This window comes from Pseudochaenichthys georgianus, chromosome 17 (assembly GCF_902827115.2).
Source record: "Pseudochaenichthys georgianus chromosome 17, fPseGeo1.2, whole genome shotgun sequence".
Classification (NCBI taxonomy): domain Eukaryota; kingdom Metazoa; phylum Chordata; class Actinopteri; order Perciformes; family Channichthyidae; genus Pseudochaenichthys; species Pseudochaenichthys georgianus.
Window position 1 is genome coordinate 40249104 of NC_047519.1, and position 16728 is coordinate 40265831.

The following is a 16728-nucleotide window of genomic DNA, read 5'->3' on the forward strand; positions in this document are numbered from 1 at the left end:
GAGAGTTGTGGAGCCATACGGTGCGTAAAGTGTGTGTCTGTCGACGGGGTGAGTGAGTGAGTGAGTGAGTGTGTGTGTCGGTCAGAGGGACGAAGCGGTGGAGGCGTCCAGGGCCGGAGCCGCCATGTTCCTCCAGCTCAGACGCTCCTCTCTCGGCTGTTTATCTTCACAGCCCCCCCCCCCCTCCTCCATCACCGCCACCTCCACTCATCTCATTACCCCTCTGCAGAGCTCAGTGCCATTCTCTCTCTCTCTCTCTCTCTCTCTGACAGCTCTTTCACCCAACCTAAACAAATGGAGATTTTTTTGTATGTGTATGTTGTCAATGTAGACCTACTTTAACTTTATGTGTAGCTACTGTGCATAATATAGAACACAACACTGCATCACATTCTATATTTTAATGTAGCATTACAAATTGAAATACTGACGTAAAGCACAAGTAGGTATTCTTACTGTTCACTTTGTTTGACAAGTTGACTTCTTATTGATCATCAGAACCACTCTAAAATACCAGATGTTTTATTCTACAGGATTAATGCATTGTGGTCATTTATTACGAGTGGTCAAGTTGAGCAGTTTATGTAGACAATCTACAGTGAGTGATCCGACAGTCAAAACTCGGTGTGTATCTATTACACATCCCCACACATCAGATTGTGTCCGAGCTGTGGACGCGGGAGCAGATGAGAGGTCGAGCACAGGTCAACGCAGAATATCTGATCAGAGGAACACTGCGTCACCATCACGACGACGATATGAGATCACATTCAGATGTGCACATGTATTATTCATTCATCTAAAAACATATCCCTAATGATGATCGCATTACTATCGAAAATGCACAGTTTTATTCATCAGAAAATACAACATCACTGTAGTAGCCAACAATCTCTCCACCACACCATTTCTACATCTTTCTTTATCATCCACAACATATTTGTAAAGTGTTATGTTACAGTAAGTGTAAAATCAAAGTTCTGCCCAATAAAAGTATTAGCGGATACTGCCACCTAGCGACTGACTGAGGAATAGCGTCACTTGTAGAACGGGTGCTTCATTTTTCGAGAAAGAGAACAGATTTAATACAACTTTTTAAAAGGTGAGAGCATATGAAAAAGAAACGTATCTAAGTGCTGCTTTGGATTTAAATATATCGATTTTTAGAAGACATCCGTTACAGTCGACACTCACATTTAATGTCAACAAAAAAGTGCTTCCTGAGAGACGAAACTCGGGGAAAATTCTACCAAGGAAGACGGAAAATAAGCAATATTATTCGGTGCAACTGCGTCTACTTTTCCATGTTCCCACTAGCCAAATGCACCTGACTTACAGACACATATATACCTTAATACATCAGCTCAGTCCAGGTGAGTGTGTGTTAATGGTCTGGATGCTCAGGAAACATCCAAGGCATCGACTGTGACCTCCATCCCTGATCTATCGGCATCTGAGGCCATTGATCAGGTTACTTTTGATTGAAAAGGAGGATATATCATTCAGCTGAATATTCCTCATCCTTACCAAATATTACATTTAAAATAGTGTCTTCATGGCGCCCAAGGACATCACAGGTTACTTCTCCATTTGATGTTCTGTGAAGATTCATTCACTGAGGAAAGAACAAGTACACTTGTGAGTGCAGAGCATCAACAACAACACACTCGATGTATACACACCTTTTACTCATTGTAATGTTCACACACCAAACGGATGCTGTAAGATTTAAGAGCTGCATACCCAGGCTGATCTTGCCCTCTTTCTCCAGTTTCTTTAAGTGATGCACCAGGTTCACGTTAGCCGCTCTGTGCAGGTGTTCGGGAGTGTCCTGGGCAGGAAGCGGGAAGAAGAATGCGTCAAACTTCTGACCTCCTCAATGTACTCAGACGAGTAGCTGGGTTGTTTGATCGCCTGCAGACCACGGGACCCTTCCATGGACCTGTCCTAGCATTGGTGTCTACTTTCATGTGTTTACTTTGTATTTAAAAAAGGAACTTTCTGATTGCATTTCTATCCAGTGCGGATGCCACGAAACAGAGAAGATAACTTTGCAATATTCCACATTAACTCAAGGTGTAGTATAATGACTACAGGCTGAACAAAGTACCCGCCTGGAGTGACGAGTCAAGGGCCGGTTGTAACTTTAAGACAATATGAATATACATATATAAATACATAATATATATAAAATAATGTATAATATTACATTACTGCCTCTGCATTGGATTATTATCGGATAGGGTAATAACTTCATGATTAACTACGTCTGAAAGCAGAACTCGAGGGCAAGTACGAGTCTCTTCAGTGCGCATGGCACACAATGAGATGCATTGTGGGACATGTAGTTTATGGGCAACGTGCTTCTGTAAAGCGGCACGTAACCGTATAATAAACGATTATATTTTTGCAAGCTCTTGCGGGCCGGATGCCTTGAGTCTGACGTCCCTGGGTTAGAGACTGAAGCACTCTTTGTGCTCCAGCTAATCCTAAACTTACATTCAGATTAAATCCAGGTCCAATACTTGTCTTCAACATACAGCCTTCAGCGATTTGTTTGCCTGCTTCAATCAAGCAAAGCCTGATCTGACAGTAAAGTATTATCCTATCATGTCGTATAGTGTTGCGTCGATTCAGTTGTCTTGTGTCTTATCTGTCGAAGAGAAACCATTATTTGTATTATCATACATCTTACCTCCTTGTGTCTATTAACCTGATAAAACGTTATATTTTGCTGCATGTACCTTTTAAAGTTCTTATCAAATAATCTGAGGGGAATTTCATGTTTGTTTTTAACTTGTGACGTGTCATTTCGTAAAGCGCTTTGAGCTGCATGTGTCGTATGAAAAGTGCTGTATAAATAAAGCTTTATTCTATTATAGTGTCCGTCCCGACCTTATAGACGATCTTGACGAGCTCCATGGAGGAGAAGGATGCGCCCTCTCCCTGCTGGATGGCCCCCAGGACCTGCTGCTCTCTCTGGGCTCGGTGGCTGATGTAGTGTCTGATCTTAGAGGCCGCGTCCTGCACCACGGGGCCGTGACCTGCGGAGAACAGCAGGGGTTCATTTCAACATCTGGAAGACTGCACGCAACGAAGCGTCAGCCTGACTGATGGCTTCTGTTGTTCATTCCAGGGACTTATTTCTTTGTTGTGATATGACGGTGAAAGATTCTGTCTTCGACTCCTGGAATTTATACTTTGAGAGTAATTCATTTGCAAAAGAAGAGACCAAATGCATTTTATTTACTACAGGTATTGCAATAATAATATCGTTACTTTTTTGTTGTTGAGTTCAGTTCATCTTCATTCCCCCACTCCCACGGGAGATTGACTTAACAAATTCAACAACAATACAATATATATTATTACATTTTATTTTTTTTTAATTGGACATTTTATTTCAACTTCTTACGTTTAAAAGTTATTTTATCGTTTTATTCTACATTCTGGCTTGAAATTCTTTATTTGTGTTCGTAAATATATCTTATATTTCAAATGTTCGTACTAACCCAGTTTCCCCCAGGACAAATAAAGTATTCTGATTCAACTATAAAAGAGAAAGTCTCATCCCAAGTAGTTAGCAAAGTGTACCATTTGCTCCGAAGGACCTGAGGAGAGGTGATCGAATGCCTCAAAGAAGCGACATTAAAAGACGACACTCATCCATAGTTAGCCGTGATAAACGTGTAGTAAAACCTAACGTGACTTAATACACACGGTGAGTTCTCCCTCACCGGGGTAGATGCAGTCGGCCTGGGAGAGCAGCAGGACGTTCAGAGACTTCATGTAGTCGAACAGGTCCTCGAACACGGCGGTGCCCTCTCCCAGGATGCAGTCTCCAGAGAACAGAGAGCGCTCCTCCTGCAGCAGCAGAGCCATGTGGTCGTCGGAGTGACCCGGGGTGAAAAGCACTCTGGGAAAAAAGACATCTCTGAATGTTGTTATCTGAGCGGGACATCAGTCCAATATACAATACTGTCCTCTGTCTTCCTGGGGTTTAACCTTTCGCATGGTGTTGCTTTGTAGTGGGGCATTTCACTGGGATGTCCTGTATTTTGAGTTTTGTGTCAAACTCGAGGCCCGGGGGCCAAATCAGGCCCGCCGTGGATTTAATTTCGGCCCGCAGGATCATTTCTAATTTCTATTAGATCTGGCCCGCCGGTATATTGCACGCACACCTTCACTCCATCCTGAGGGTCTCCTCCGCTCAGAGCCGGACCCCAAACATTGATGACCTTGCACCCGAGATGAGACGCCAAGTATCTGAGCTAGCATCTCAGAGCAGCACACTGAGTTTAATGGATGCTTCCTTCTGCACTTTCTCTCTCACGACAACAGGGCATGTTTGGTTTCTCTTTGAGGGAAATGTTTTGTTGAAGCTGCTGTTGGCCTGTGGGGAAATGTACTCATGAGAAATGACTCTGGAGAAGCTGCAGATAGAGCCATAAGAAATTAATGCAACTGATTATTTAATGTTGTTTTTATAGGCAATAATTTAAGCTTTGTTAGTTCCAGGTTTAATATGTGCAATAAGTTCATTTCAATAAGTTCTGCAATAAACATTGAACCAGTTCGGCCCTCGACTAGTAGGGCTGTACCCGAATATCCGTTCGTTGGAGTACTATTCGGGTTTCAATTTCGTTATTCGGATATTCGTTTTGTTCCCGTTTTTTTCTTCAAATTGAATTTATTGAAATCTCCAATATCAACGTAAGAGCTTATGCCTCTTCGGGGGGTGCCAACACTTAACCATAAACGTTATCGTTTACTTTCTCCGTCTTTATATGTAGATATGACTTTTCTCCATTGATCTCCCTCACGTTGTTTCCAATCAATCAATCAATGTTTATTTATATAGCCCAATATCACAAATGTTACATTTGTCTCAGTGGACTTCACAGTTTGTACAGAATATCAGTATGACAATACGACACCCTCTGTCCTTAGACCCTCTGTCCTTAGACCCTCTGTCCTTAGACCCTCTGTCCTTAGACCCTCACAGTGGACAAGGAAAAACTTCCAGAGAAAACCCCCAGTTTAAGGGAACATGGGAGAAACCTCAGGGAGAGCAGCAGAGGAGGGATCCCTCTCCCAGGACGGACAGACGTGCAATAGATGCCGTGTGTAAATGTGTGTGTTTCCAAAGAAACAACAACTTCCTGTCAACAGCGCTACCTCTCCTTCAAAATAAAAGCTGTCCATAAATAGGAAGCCAAGCCAAATTATACTTAAGACATATACAACTGCAACGAAAGTAACAAACACAATGCGATATCCCTTTCAATTTCAAAGAACACAAATTGGGTTACGTTAACAAATAACCATAAAACAACAATACTGTAGAAGAACTAAATGAATGCACCGAAATACACGAGTTGAAGCGGTTCGCTGCTGATTACTAATATGTTTTGAATTGTATTCTTCCACTGTATCTTTAACACAAACAGCGGGCCGTCGCCCCCCCCCCCCCCCCCGGCGGGCAGAATATTCGCTGCTGATTACTACCTAATATCCGGAGCCCGAAAAATGGTATTCGGGACAGCCCTATCGACTAGTACCCATTTTTTTTATTTTGGCCCACTGTGTATTTGAGTCTGACACCCCTGATCTATGTTGTTGTCTCATGTTTTTATAATTGTTATGCTATGACGTTTGTATTTTGTGTTTGTTCTGTACAGCCCGTTGAGGCATTGCTTGTGATTTGAGGCTATAATACATTTCGATTTGATTTATGTTTCTAATGATTATTTAGATTATAATTAGTTTTTAGGGTGACTTTGGAACATACGTTCTGCCGCAAAATGTAAACAACATTAAAAGCAATTTTCTTTCAAATTTAAAAATATTATATTAGTGTACAAAAAAGAAAGAACAATTTAGCGAATGACATATTACCCTTTAAAGATATATATATAAAAAATACATTAATTGATGAATAATAATAATAAAAAAATAAGCCATGATATGGTTTGTTATTAAATACAAATACATGTCACACACATGATGTCGTTAATCTTGCACACTTATCTCTTCAACATATCTTTACTTGGAGCAATGATTTTTATTAAACGATAACCTTAGTGCATATAAATCACAGTGTGTTTTCACTTCCTGCAAAGCTACTCAAAGTCCTGCCGGTTTAAAAAACTCCTAATATAACTTGTATATAAAGTGAACTGACTTCAGTGTGGCGCCTTCGGTCTGGACGACATCTCCGTCTTTCAGATAAGTAAGGCTTTTGTTTCCGGCTGTTTCTGTGACCTGGCTGGAGCGAGGCAGTTTGCTGACTCGGACCTCAGAACCTGCAGGCGGAGAAACAGAGAAATATCTGTATCATGTTCTTTTTTTAACAGGATGAGTTAAAGGACATGACATTCAAGATTTCATGACACCAAGACATTCAATGGCAACAAAATTTGACTTAAATGAAATAGTACCAATTAATACTTCATCCCCACTCATTTTTTCAAAAACAAACACACACACACACACACACACACACACACACACACACACACACACACACACACACACACACACACACACACACACACACACACACACACACACACACACACACACACACACACACACACACACACACCACACACACACACACACACACACACACACACACACACACACACACACACACACACACACACACACACACACACACACACACACAAAAGTAGAAGGGTTTTATTTTTGGTGACGTCTAGATACAGTTGTAAAGATGAATCAATTCAAGATTCAAGTATCAAGGCTTTTTTTGTCATGTGCACATTAGCTACAGTGTAGATATGGCACTGAAAAACTTAAGTCAGAGGCTCCTCCAACAGCGCAACATGAATATATATATATATATATATATATATATATATATATATAGGACATAAACAGATAAAATAGTGTAAGATAATGTTTTGAGATGTGCAACAAAGTGTGAGGTCAAGCGAACTGACATTAAAACACACTTGTACTGTGAGAAATCACCTCTGATAGTGTCCGAAAGGCAGAGGTGGGAAGTAGTGCAGTACAAATACTTTGTGACTGTACTTAAGCACATTCTTCTGGTATCAGTACTTTACTCCACTACCTATTTTTCTGACGACTTTTTACTTTGACTTCTTACATGTTGAACTCAAATACCTGTACTTTCTACTTCTTACATGTTGAACACAAATACCTGTACTTTCTACTTCTTACATGTTGAACTCAAATACCTGTACTTTCTACTTCTTATATGTTGAACCCAAATACCTGTACTTTCTACTTCTCACATGTTGAACTCAAATACCTGTACTTTCTACTTCTCACATGTTGAACTCAAATACCTGTACTTTCTACTTCTTACATGTTGAACTCAAATACCTGTACTTTCTACTTCTTATATGTTGAACCCAAATACCTGTACTTTCTACTTCTCACATGTTGAACTCAAATACCTGTACTTTCTACTTCTTACATGTTGAACACAAATACCTGTACTTTCTACTTCTCACATGTTGAACTCAAATACCTGTACTTTTCTACTTCTTACATGTTGAACTCAAATACCTGTACTTTCTACTTCTTACATGTTGAACCCAAATACCTGTACTTTCTACTTCTTACATGTTGAACTCAAATACCTGTACTTTCTACTTCTTACATGTTGAACCCAAATACCTGTACTTTCTACTTCTCACATGTTGAACTCAAATACCTGTACTTTCTACTTCTTATATGTTGAACCCAAATACCTGTACTTTCTACTTCTTATATGTTGAACCCAAATACCTGTACTTTCTACTTCTCACATGTTGAACTCAAATACCTGTACTTTCTACTTCTTACATGTTGAACCCAAATACCTGTACTTTCTACTTCTTACATGTTGAACCCAAATACCTGTACTTTCTACTTCTTACATGTTGAACTCAAATACCTGTACTTTCTACTTCTTACATGTTGAACTCAAATACCTGTACTTTCTACTTCTTACATGTTGAACTCAAATACCTGTACTTTCTACTTCTTACATGTTGAACACAAATACCTGAACTTTCTACTTCTTACATGTTGAACTCAAATACCTGTACTTTCTACTTCTTACATGTTGAACCCAAATACCTGTACTTTCTACTTCTTACATGTTGAACACAAATACCTGTACTTTCTACTTCTTACATGTTGAACTCAAATACCTGTACTTTCTACTTCTTACATGTTGAACTCAAATACCTGTACTTTCTACTTCTCACATGTTGAACTCAAATACCTGTACTTTCTACTTCTTACATGTTGAACTCAAATACCTGTACTTTCTACTTCTTACATGTTGAACTCAAATACCTGTACTTTCTACTTCTTACATGTTGAACACAAATACCTGTACTTTCTACTTCTTACATGTTGAACACAAATACCTGAACTTTCTACTTCTTACATGTTGAACTCAAATACCTGTACTTTCAAATACCTGTACCTGGGACCAATGGAAACGTTGTCATGTTGCCGTTGTTCAGCATGGAAACATTCATTAGCTAACAATGACATTATTGTTCTGTTAATATAAAGGGAGGTCAGGTACTCTTTAAAACAGCTGCTAGTTATGGGTACTTTTTACTGAAGTACATTTCAAAGCCTTAGAAGTTTAGTCAGTACTTAGAATATTTTTAAACACAAGTATCTGTACTTCTACTTGAGTAAAGGATGTGTGTACTTTTGCCCTCTCTGCCGAAAGGTCATTAAACTGAACCAAACCAACTTAACCAGAGCTGCAGGGAATATATTTGACCTTATTTCCCATTTAAGTGTCCTCACCAGTGATGTCCCGGCAGACGTCCTCCACCCCCCCGATGTGGTCGTGGTGCCAGTGAGTGACGATGATCTCCTGGATGCTGGTGTTGAACTGTTTCAGAGCGAGCTTCAGACTGCTGATGTATTCAGGAACAGCTGATTCTCCAGTGTCTATCAGCACTCTCCTGAAATACAACCACACATATATTAGAATATACTTTCCGACAAGCTTTAAAAGTGGCTTTCCAAATACATATGCACCAATGTCTTAACCATATACATGCATTTAGGCTGAGCAGAGCGATATGGAGAAAAATCACAATATTTCTGATCAAATATCACAATTTAGATGTTGTGATAATACTAATAATCATCACTAGTGTGGATAGAGGAGTTGGTACAGAGCAAACACAGAAATCCAAAATCCAAAAATGTTCATCACAAAACCAGGAAAAAATACATTTGCCATTTTAGAAATCTTACACTATATCTAGTCTCAAATGACGTACTTGGTACCCATGAATTGCTATATAGATATAATATCGATATATCTAGCCATGCTTTCTTTCTTTCTTTCTTTCTTTGCATACCAGTTAACCCATGCATTTGTGTTTGAACTTTAGGTATCACGATGTTTGTATTGTGCACTAATTATGTTTATTTAAGAAGGTAATGTACACAATATGTTATGAGAATAAAACTCATGCATTGCCTCTAGACTACCTGCAAAAGAAAATGCGTATTTGAAAAACAATGTAGTCTATTTATGAGAGGATAACCCAAATGATTCCCTTAAACCACATGTGTCAAACTCAAGGCCCGGGGGCCAAATCAGGCCCTTGGTGGATTTAATTTCGGCCCGCGATTCGGGATCCTTGTGGATAGCAGGGTTGGACCGGCTCCGTTGGAGATCGCGGTCGTGTACGCTGACTTCTGAGAAATCTTTCCATTTTCGATCTGTGTTCACATACTGAGAATTATAACAACATTAGCCAAGTAACAGTTTGCGCTTTAAATTACAACGACCCCTGATAGATCTCGCGAAAATGTGTATACATAGGCCTATAGATACATTTTCATAACAAAACAATGGGGTTGCTAAGCCGTTGCTAGGCCAATTGTTGGAGTTACTATAGCAACTCCAAGCTACCCCCTGGCGCCGCCCCTGCCCACAGGATAATTTCTAATTACTATTAGATCTGGCCCGCCGGTATATTGCACGCACACCTTCACACCCTGAGGGTTTCCTCAGCTCAGAGCCTGAGCCCAAACATTGATGACCTTGCACCCAAGATGAGATGCCAAGTATCTGGCTTGAACTAGCATCACAGAGCAGCACACTGCGTTTCAATGGACGTTTCCTTCTGCGCTTTCTGTTCTTGCGACAACAGGGCATGTTTGGTTTTTTCTTTGAGGGAAATTGTTTTTTTTGAAGCAGTTGTTGGCCTGTGGAAAAATGTAATCATGAGAAATGACTCCGGAAAAGCTGCAGATAGAGCCATAAGAAATTAATGCAACTGATTATTTAATTTTTAATGTTGTTTTTAAAGGCAATAATTTAAGCTTCGTTAGTTCCAGGTTTAATATGTGCAATAAGTTAATTTCAATAAGTTAGAACTGCAATAAACATTGAACCAGTCCGGCCCTCGACAAGTAGGCCTACCCATTTTTTTATTTTGGCCCACTGTGTATTTGAGTTTGACACCCCTGCCTTAAACTGTGCAGAAGAATATGTATATTTCAAAACTTAGTGTGATATTTCCACCAAAAAAACACTCCAAATTATAGTTATTTTTATATTAAATATATGCCGAAATAATCAGTAAAGTCTTGCAATTCAGTACACATATTAAGTATTGGTCTATAAACAATGGATTTTACCCTACATGCAATAAAACACTAAATGTAGAGACATGTGAATGGACTTTGGCGAGACGTCATCTTCCATGAGCTGCATGAGCGTCAAACCAAACTGTATCGTTAATGGTTGTTTTCAAAAAATAAAGGATTGAATTGAGTAAAAAAAATTGAATAATACAAGTGGACTGGTGTCACCTTTCCCCGGTCCCGACCAGGTAAGTGTTGGTTCCCTGCAGGGTCATCGGTCCCGGGTTGCACCCCAAAACCCGAACCACGCGCGCGGACAGCTGCTCTATCCGGGGGATCACTGCACTCATACCTGCAGATTATACTAACTCACCCGTAACATACAACAACAAATCATAAGGTTAAAGTCCAACCTCGAAAACAGGAAATATCACGGAAACTGCATGTGGTCAATGTTTACTTCCGGTGTGCGTCAGAGCTGCCTTCAGAATAAAAGTGTCTTTGATTTTGATGAGAATGATGATACTGTACAAATGTAAGCAGTATCAAATTGATAAACAAAAATATTAGTGATTTACAAATTATATATAAACAAATTATCTACCTAATTACACATCTGAAAAAATTAATCCCACCCCTTCTCCCAAAGACTAAATTATTGACATACTTTTTTTTCTTTTAACAAATTGTAAATCTAAATGTATGTCTAAATACAATATACATTACAATTATAAATAGATGATATCATTATTACTACAATATATATATATATCATTATATTATTATTTTACGTTGTATGTCATATTTTACTAGACAAATTCGGAATTTAATGTTAATATTATTTTGATACTAAAAGTGGTTATATTTAGTTGAAATGTTTTCATACAAGAGCTTCTATTGCATGCTACATTCAATTTCAATTTTGTAAATTGGATTTAAGCACACACATGACATAGTTTCTATATTATTTTATTAAGAATTGTTGTTTTATTAGCCATTTTAAATGAATTAAAATGGAGTATATGGTGGTATAACCTTGCTGAAGTATATTGATTTCCCTGCTCCAAGAACGAGTTTATTTTTCAATTAATTTTCGTTTATTCTTCTCTCCAAATTGTGATTTCTTTTGTCACAGCTGTATGTTACCACACATAAGAAATTAGTGGAGAAATAAATAAATGTTAGATAAATATTAATTAATGGTAATCATTTTTTTATTAAGTTTTAATATTGTATTATTAACCTAAATTATGTAAAGCAGCTTCTTGACCTCTCCTGTCACCAATTTTCCAATTACACAAACACAGTATATAAAATGAAATACCTCCAACAGCTGTTACCCATACAAATGCGTTCACACCACTAAATAAACACATAACTGCATTGATTTAGCGCCGTTAAAAGAGCAAACCCAGCTCCAGCCAGGCTAGAAACAATTGAAGAGGCCCATTACAGGACATTTACTGAATATCTGTCACAATAAATGTCATGTGAACACAGAATATGTCAGTAACACAAACTGAACACCAGGTGGCGCCATTGTCCAGTCTGATCTTGGCTCATTCACCTCGTCAACTCAAAAAAGTCCTGGATTATCAGCATTTCTCACACTTTCCCAGACGTTTTATTACTAGATGCAAATGATAATGATGTTTTCCAATTCCTCAAAGAATCTGGCTTAACGACTGTTGCTTTTGTCAAGTGGGTGTTTTTTAAAAGCTATTTCACCACATAACACTGACAACTAAATTGCTGCTACTCTGTATCTGATCCTGACGTTTGACCTCTCTGTAGGCGGGGTTAATTAAATGTACCATAAATATAGACATCTGACATTTTGTAGCAATATAAGGAAGGTTTTAGAGATATCTTAACCCTCCTATTGTCTTCGTTCCTCACCCCTTACTTTGGTGTTCAGGGTCAAATTTGACCGGTCCTGTTTTAACTGCTATTACATTAACACAAAAACCATTAATCATCACCTAATTTCATTTCACACCCTTTCAAACTGTACATATTTGAAAAAAAATAAAAAATGTATCGCGATATATCGTAAAGGGGTTTTGCAAAACCCCGTTGCAGTTTGTAGACGGTCCCTAAGCACTCCTCTCCCTCCTCAAGCTGCAGATTGTGACCAATTATTGATGTTTTGCTCGGATGACGGCGCGTATCGAACTGTTCTGATAAAAACGACTCTGTAGCTCGGTGTCTACCTTGCTATGATTGTAAAGTCATGTTGTTTGTATTTTTACAACGTTATGTTCATAAGTTATTGATCCGCGAAATTCGAATCTGTCAATAACTCAGCTCAGAGGGACGTGTCACGGTTCATGTCCCCTCGCTCTGAGTGTTCTCTTGAGGTGTCTTTCACTTATGTGAAACCTGTGCTATTGCCAAGCACTGATGTTATATCTTTATATTTAAGGCCAAGTTCAAAGTAAAATCGCTGAACCGCTCCATTCTTGTGGTTTCTGTGTTGCCGTAGCAGCCTAACTGACCAGGAAATACATTGAGCTAATTGAAAAGTATTGCGAGATCTCGCCAAACATTTTTTTTTTCAAATATTTTTCTTCTTCTCCATGTCCCCTAGGGGGCTCCGTACATATTGTATCAGACTACTGGTTTACATTAACAACTTTAGTAAATATGCAAAGAATAGACACCGAACATGTATTGCGTGTGCCATGTGTGATCCATGTGGGGGGATGGGCACATAAGAGCGGGAAATGTGTGAAATTGTTCCGTGTGTGTGTGTGTGTGTTTTATCTGATCCGGATGGTTACTAATTACTTTTCTTTATGGCGGTCATTTTTGACCGGGAACACCACGGGTGTTACAAAGTTGACTAAATCATCCAAAACTCAATGAAAGTATGATCAGCCTTTGTATATGTTCAAATGTCTGCTGTGAAGGATGTCATAAAGCCTGAATGCAATCGAACGTAAAACAACAACGTTATGACTGATGAAAGTAGTACATCGGTCAGATTTGACCCGAAGACAACAGGAGGGTTAAAGGAGTTTTGATTTCAGGCTGAACTGCCTCCACTGGCTAAATGGCTCATTTATTTTGTGTGTTTGTGATTTCAAAGTGTTTAGTGGATATGTTTGAGACCAACATTGAAGATCTGGCTCTATCTGAGGTTATCTGCATTATTGAATACAAGATGTCGTGTAACGTTTTTTGTTTTTTTCATCGTATTTTTTTATTTATCACGTTTTGCACATTCTTTATTTACCTTCCTATATTATATAAATATGTTCATTTATTTACTTTAGCCAGAGTAAAGATTCTCACTTTTTTAGGAAATCAAAACATTCTCACTTCTTGATAAAGAAAATCCTCCTGATTTACATTTCTGAATGTGTGAGAACAGGTTTCTGCATAAAATAAATAAAATGGATGAAGATATTTGTGGTCGTTTTGTCTCTTTGAGGTCTTTTAGTTTGCGTTTATTCGTCATGTTGTGTCTTTGCAGTTTTTGTGTGTCTTTTTGTAGCTATTTCGGTCTATTTGTAGTCACTTCGTAGTCAGGTGTCTTTCTGACGGGGCGGGGGGGCAGGAAGAGAGCCTGACATCCTGCCTCTCATGAACATATACTTATAAGTACACAGATATCTGAATATAAGTACACAGACTGAGGACGGAGACATCATGGAGCACCTGCTGCTGCTGAGCTCCGGTAACTGCTTTTAATCTGATAGGAACATGTAGTCATGGTGACAGGAAACCACCTGTCATCTCTCCCCAAAATAAACTTGACGCCTTTTCCTGCTCAGAAACGCTCTACACTCACAAATCAAGATTCCTCTTTAAGATTGTCACCATGACCATGGGCGCAGGAAGGGGGGTGCTGAGGGCGCTGCAGCACCCCCTAGTGGCAGGCAGGGGGTGCGGAGCTCCCCTGTCTGAATTATTATTGCATAATCTGTGTAATATGTAGCCAATAAATTCCACATTGTTGGTAAAATAATATTTTGGCCTGCCCCGAATGTTTTTTCTGTAGCCCCGGACAATTCTACCTCAATAATATAATACATTAACTGTTCTTTACGTCAACCTCATCATGACAGTAGAGAGGACGGCAGGACTGTAATTTCCCGTGTTCAGTGAATAAAACAGAGGCAAGACACCAGACCAATCAGAGAGTTGCATGGAAATAAAAGTGTGCTTGTGTCATTCAAGCTCGGCTCTGTGTGTGTGTGTGTGTGTGTGTGTGTGTGTGTGTGTGTGTGTGTGTGTGTGTGTGTGTGTGTGTGTGTGTGTGTGTGTTTGTGTGTGTGTGTGTGTGTGTGTGTGCGCGGAAATAGCGCATTTAGTTTGTGTGAGAGAGGGAGAGAGAGGGAGAGAGCGAGGGAGAGGGAGGGAGAGAGACCGGTGCCCGCAGCAGGGGCCGTGTTGTTAGCATCTGGTTAGCTAGCTGCGCTAACGGACATACGGAGCTGTTGGTTCCACAACAAGCTGGAGGAGAGCTCTCCTCTCAGACTGAGAGGCTCAGGTGAGCTAAAGGACTCTGAGTGTTTAGATAGTTAACTTTAGTCTAAGTTATCTCAGTGGGTCTCAAACGGTTTGGTCACAAATTATTCAAAAGATTATTTCCGTGGCACACCTTCATATGATCATTATCGTTATAAAAAAAATAAGAGAATAAATGAAAAACAGTTATGAAATACTATATGGCAGTAAAACAAGAATACAGTTTGAAAGGGGAGTGATTTGTAAAATATCCATAAAGAAAAAGAACATCTGTTTACAGTTGTGTTTCATCTGGGTGTTGAGAGATGTATCCATAGATCTCTTAATGTTGCTCTCAAAGTGCACCAGATTGATGCTTTTAACTTCAATATTTAAAAAAAAATCTTCCCGGGGGAGCATCCCCCTGGACCCCCCTAGAGGAGGTGAGGACCCCCCTAGAGGAGGTGAAGTCCGCTCCCCACTCATAAAAAAATAGCACTATACCCCTGCCTGAGCTAATTATCGAGCCTTCATTGTAACAGTCGCGGGTGTACTGTGTGTTTGCGTGTGGAGAGTGTTGCAGTAGAACATTACACTGTAGCGCCCCTGATGCTCGCGCTTTTGTGCACGTGCTCTATTCTGCCCGTAATAGTGTTCACTGGAGTCCAGCACCCCCACTCAAAATACCTTCCTGCGCCTCTGCCAGAGACAAACTTGTATCGTCCAACAATTGAATAATTTCAGCGTAGACTTCTTTATTTTTATCAGCGTCTTCTGCGGCTCTTACCGCGGCTCCTTCTGCGTCCTCTTCGCCTCCGCCACTGTCAGGCTCTTTCAATATGGTGCTTTTCAGCCCTTGTAGACGCAGGTGGCCAAGAAACTTTTTTCCCCACAACTCATAGTTTTTCTCATCTCCGTCAAAGCACAAACGATTCCATGGGTTTCCAAAATCTTTTCTGGGCCCATAACCTGTTGGCGCAGCAGCCATTACCAGCAACGGTCTAGATAGCCTTGGACTAATACTACGGAGGAATAAAAGACGCCACACACTTGCATTGTAGTTCACATGACACTGACTGAGTTCTCCGAGTGAGCCAGCAATGATCCCTTTATTTGAACCAGCTGTGTGATTGACAGATTGACAGATATGACGTCAGCATAAGAGCATTCAAGAGATGAATCGTTCACAACAGTTCAACAACATGATATGAATAGTTCAGTCAGACACCTCACGTGATTTTATGTTTATTAGAAGCTCGGCTCGGGCGGGCCTCATCGCTCCAAAGATGTACACAGAACACTGAGGGATGGTTAGATAACTCTGCCCCGAGTCTACAGGTGGATGCTGGGGTGGTGATCAGCTGCAACCATAGACTGCATATGGCTGCAACATGAACGCAGCAGTAGCATTAGCATTAGCATTAGCGAGGCAGATCTGGCAGCTTAAATAGAGCGGCAGGTTTAGGAGAATGTGTTTGATTGGTTGTAAGAGAGACGAGGCACATCACGACGAGGCACATCGAGGCACATCACGTGTACTGTATCATTGGTGCTCGAGCTCTTCCATTTATTATTAATATGCACAAGTTATACATCTGCTGCATCGTGTTTAAATATCTGCTGCATCGTGTTTAGATATCTGCAGCATCGTGTTTAAAT

General features: G+C 39.8%; 1 protein-coding gene across 1 annotated transcript; it reads right to left on the bottom strand.

Moving 5' to 3' along the window:
* Nucleotides 1-566: 566 nt before the first annotated feature.
* On the bottom strand, nt 567-11067 carry lactb2 (lactamase, beta 2). Its single transcript, XM_034104524.1, has 7 exons — nt 10843-11067; nt 8812-8972; nt 6185-6305; nt 3738-3916; nt 2896-3044; nt 1744-1831; nt 567-1615 (listed from the first exon to the last, which is right to left on the bottom strand). Exons 1-7 carry the CDS (start codon nt 10962-10964, stop codon nt 1572-1574), a joined length of 864 nt encoding a protein of 287 aa, XP_033960415.1. The 5' UTR covers nt 10965-11067; the 3' UTR covers nt 567-1571.
* Between the last annotated feature and the right edge of the window lie 5661 nt (nt 11068-16728).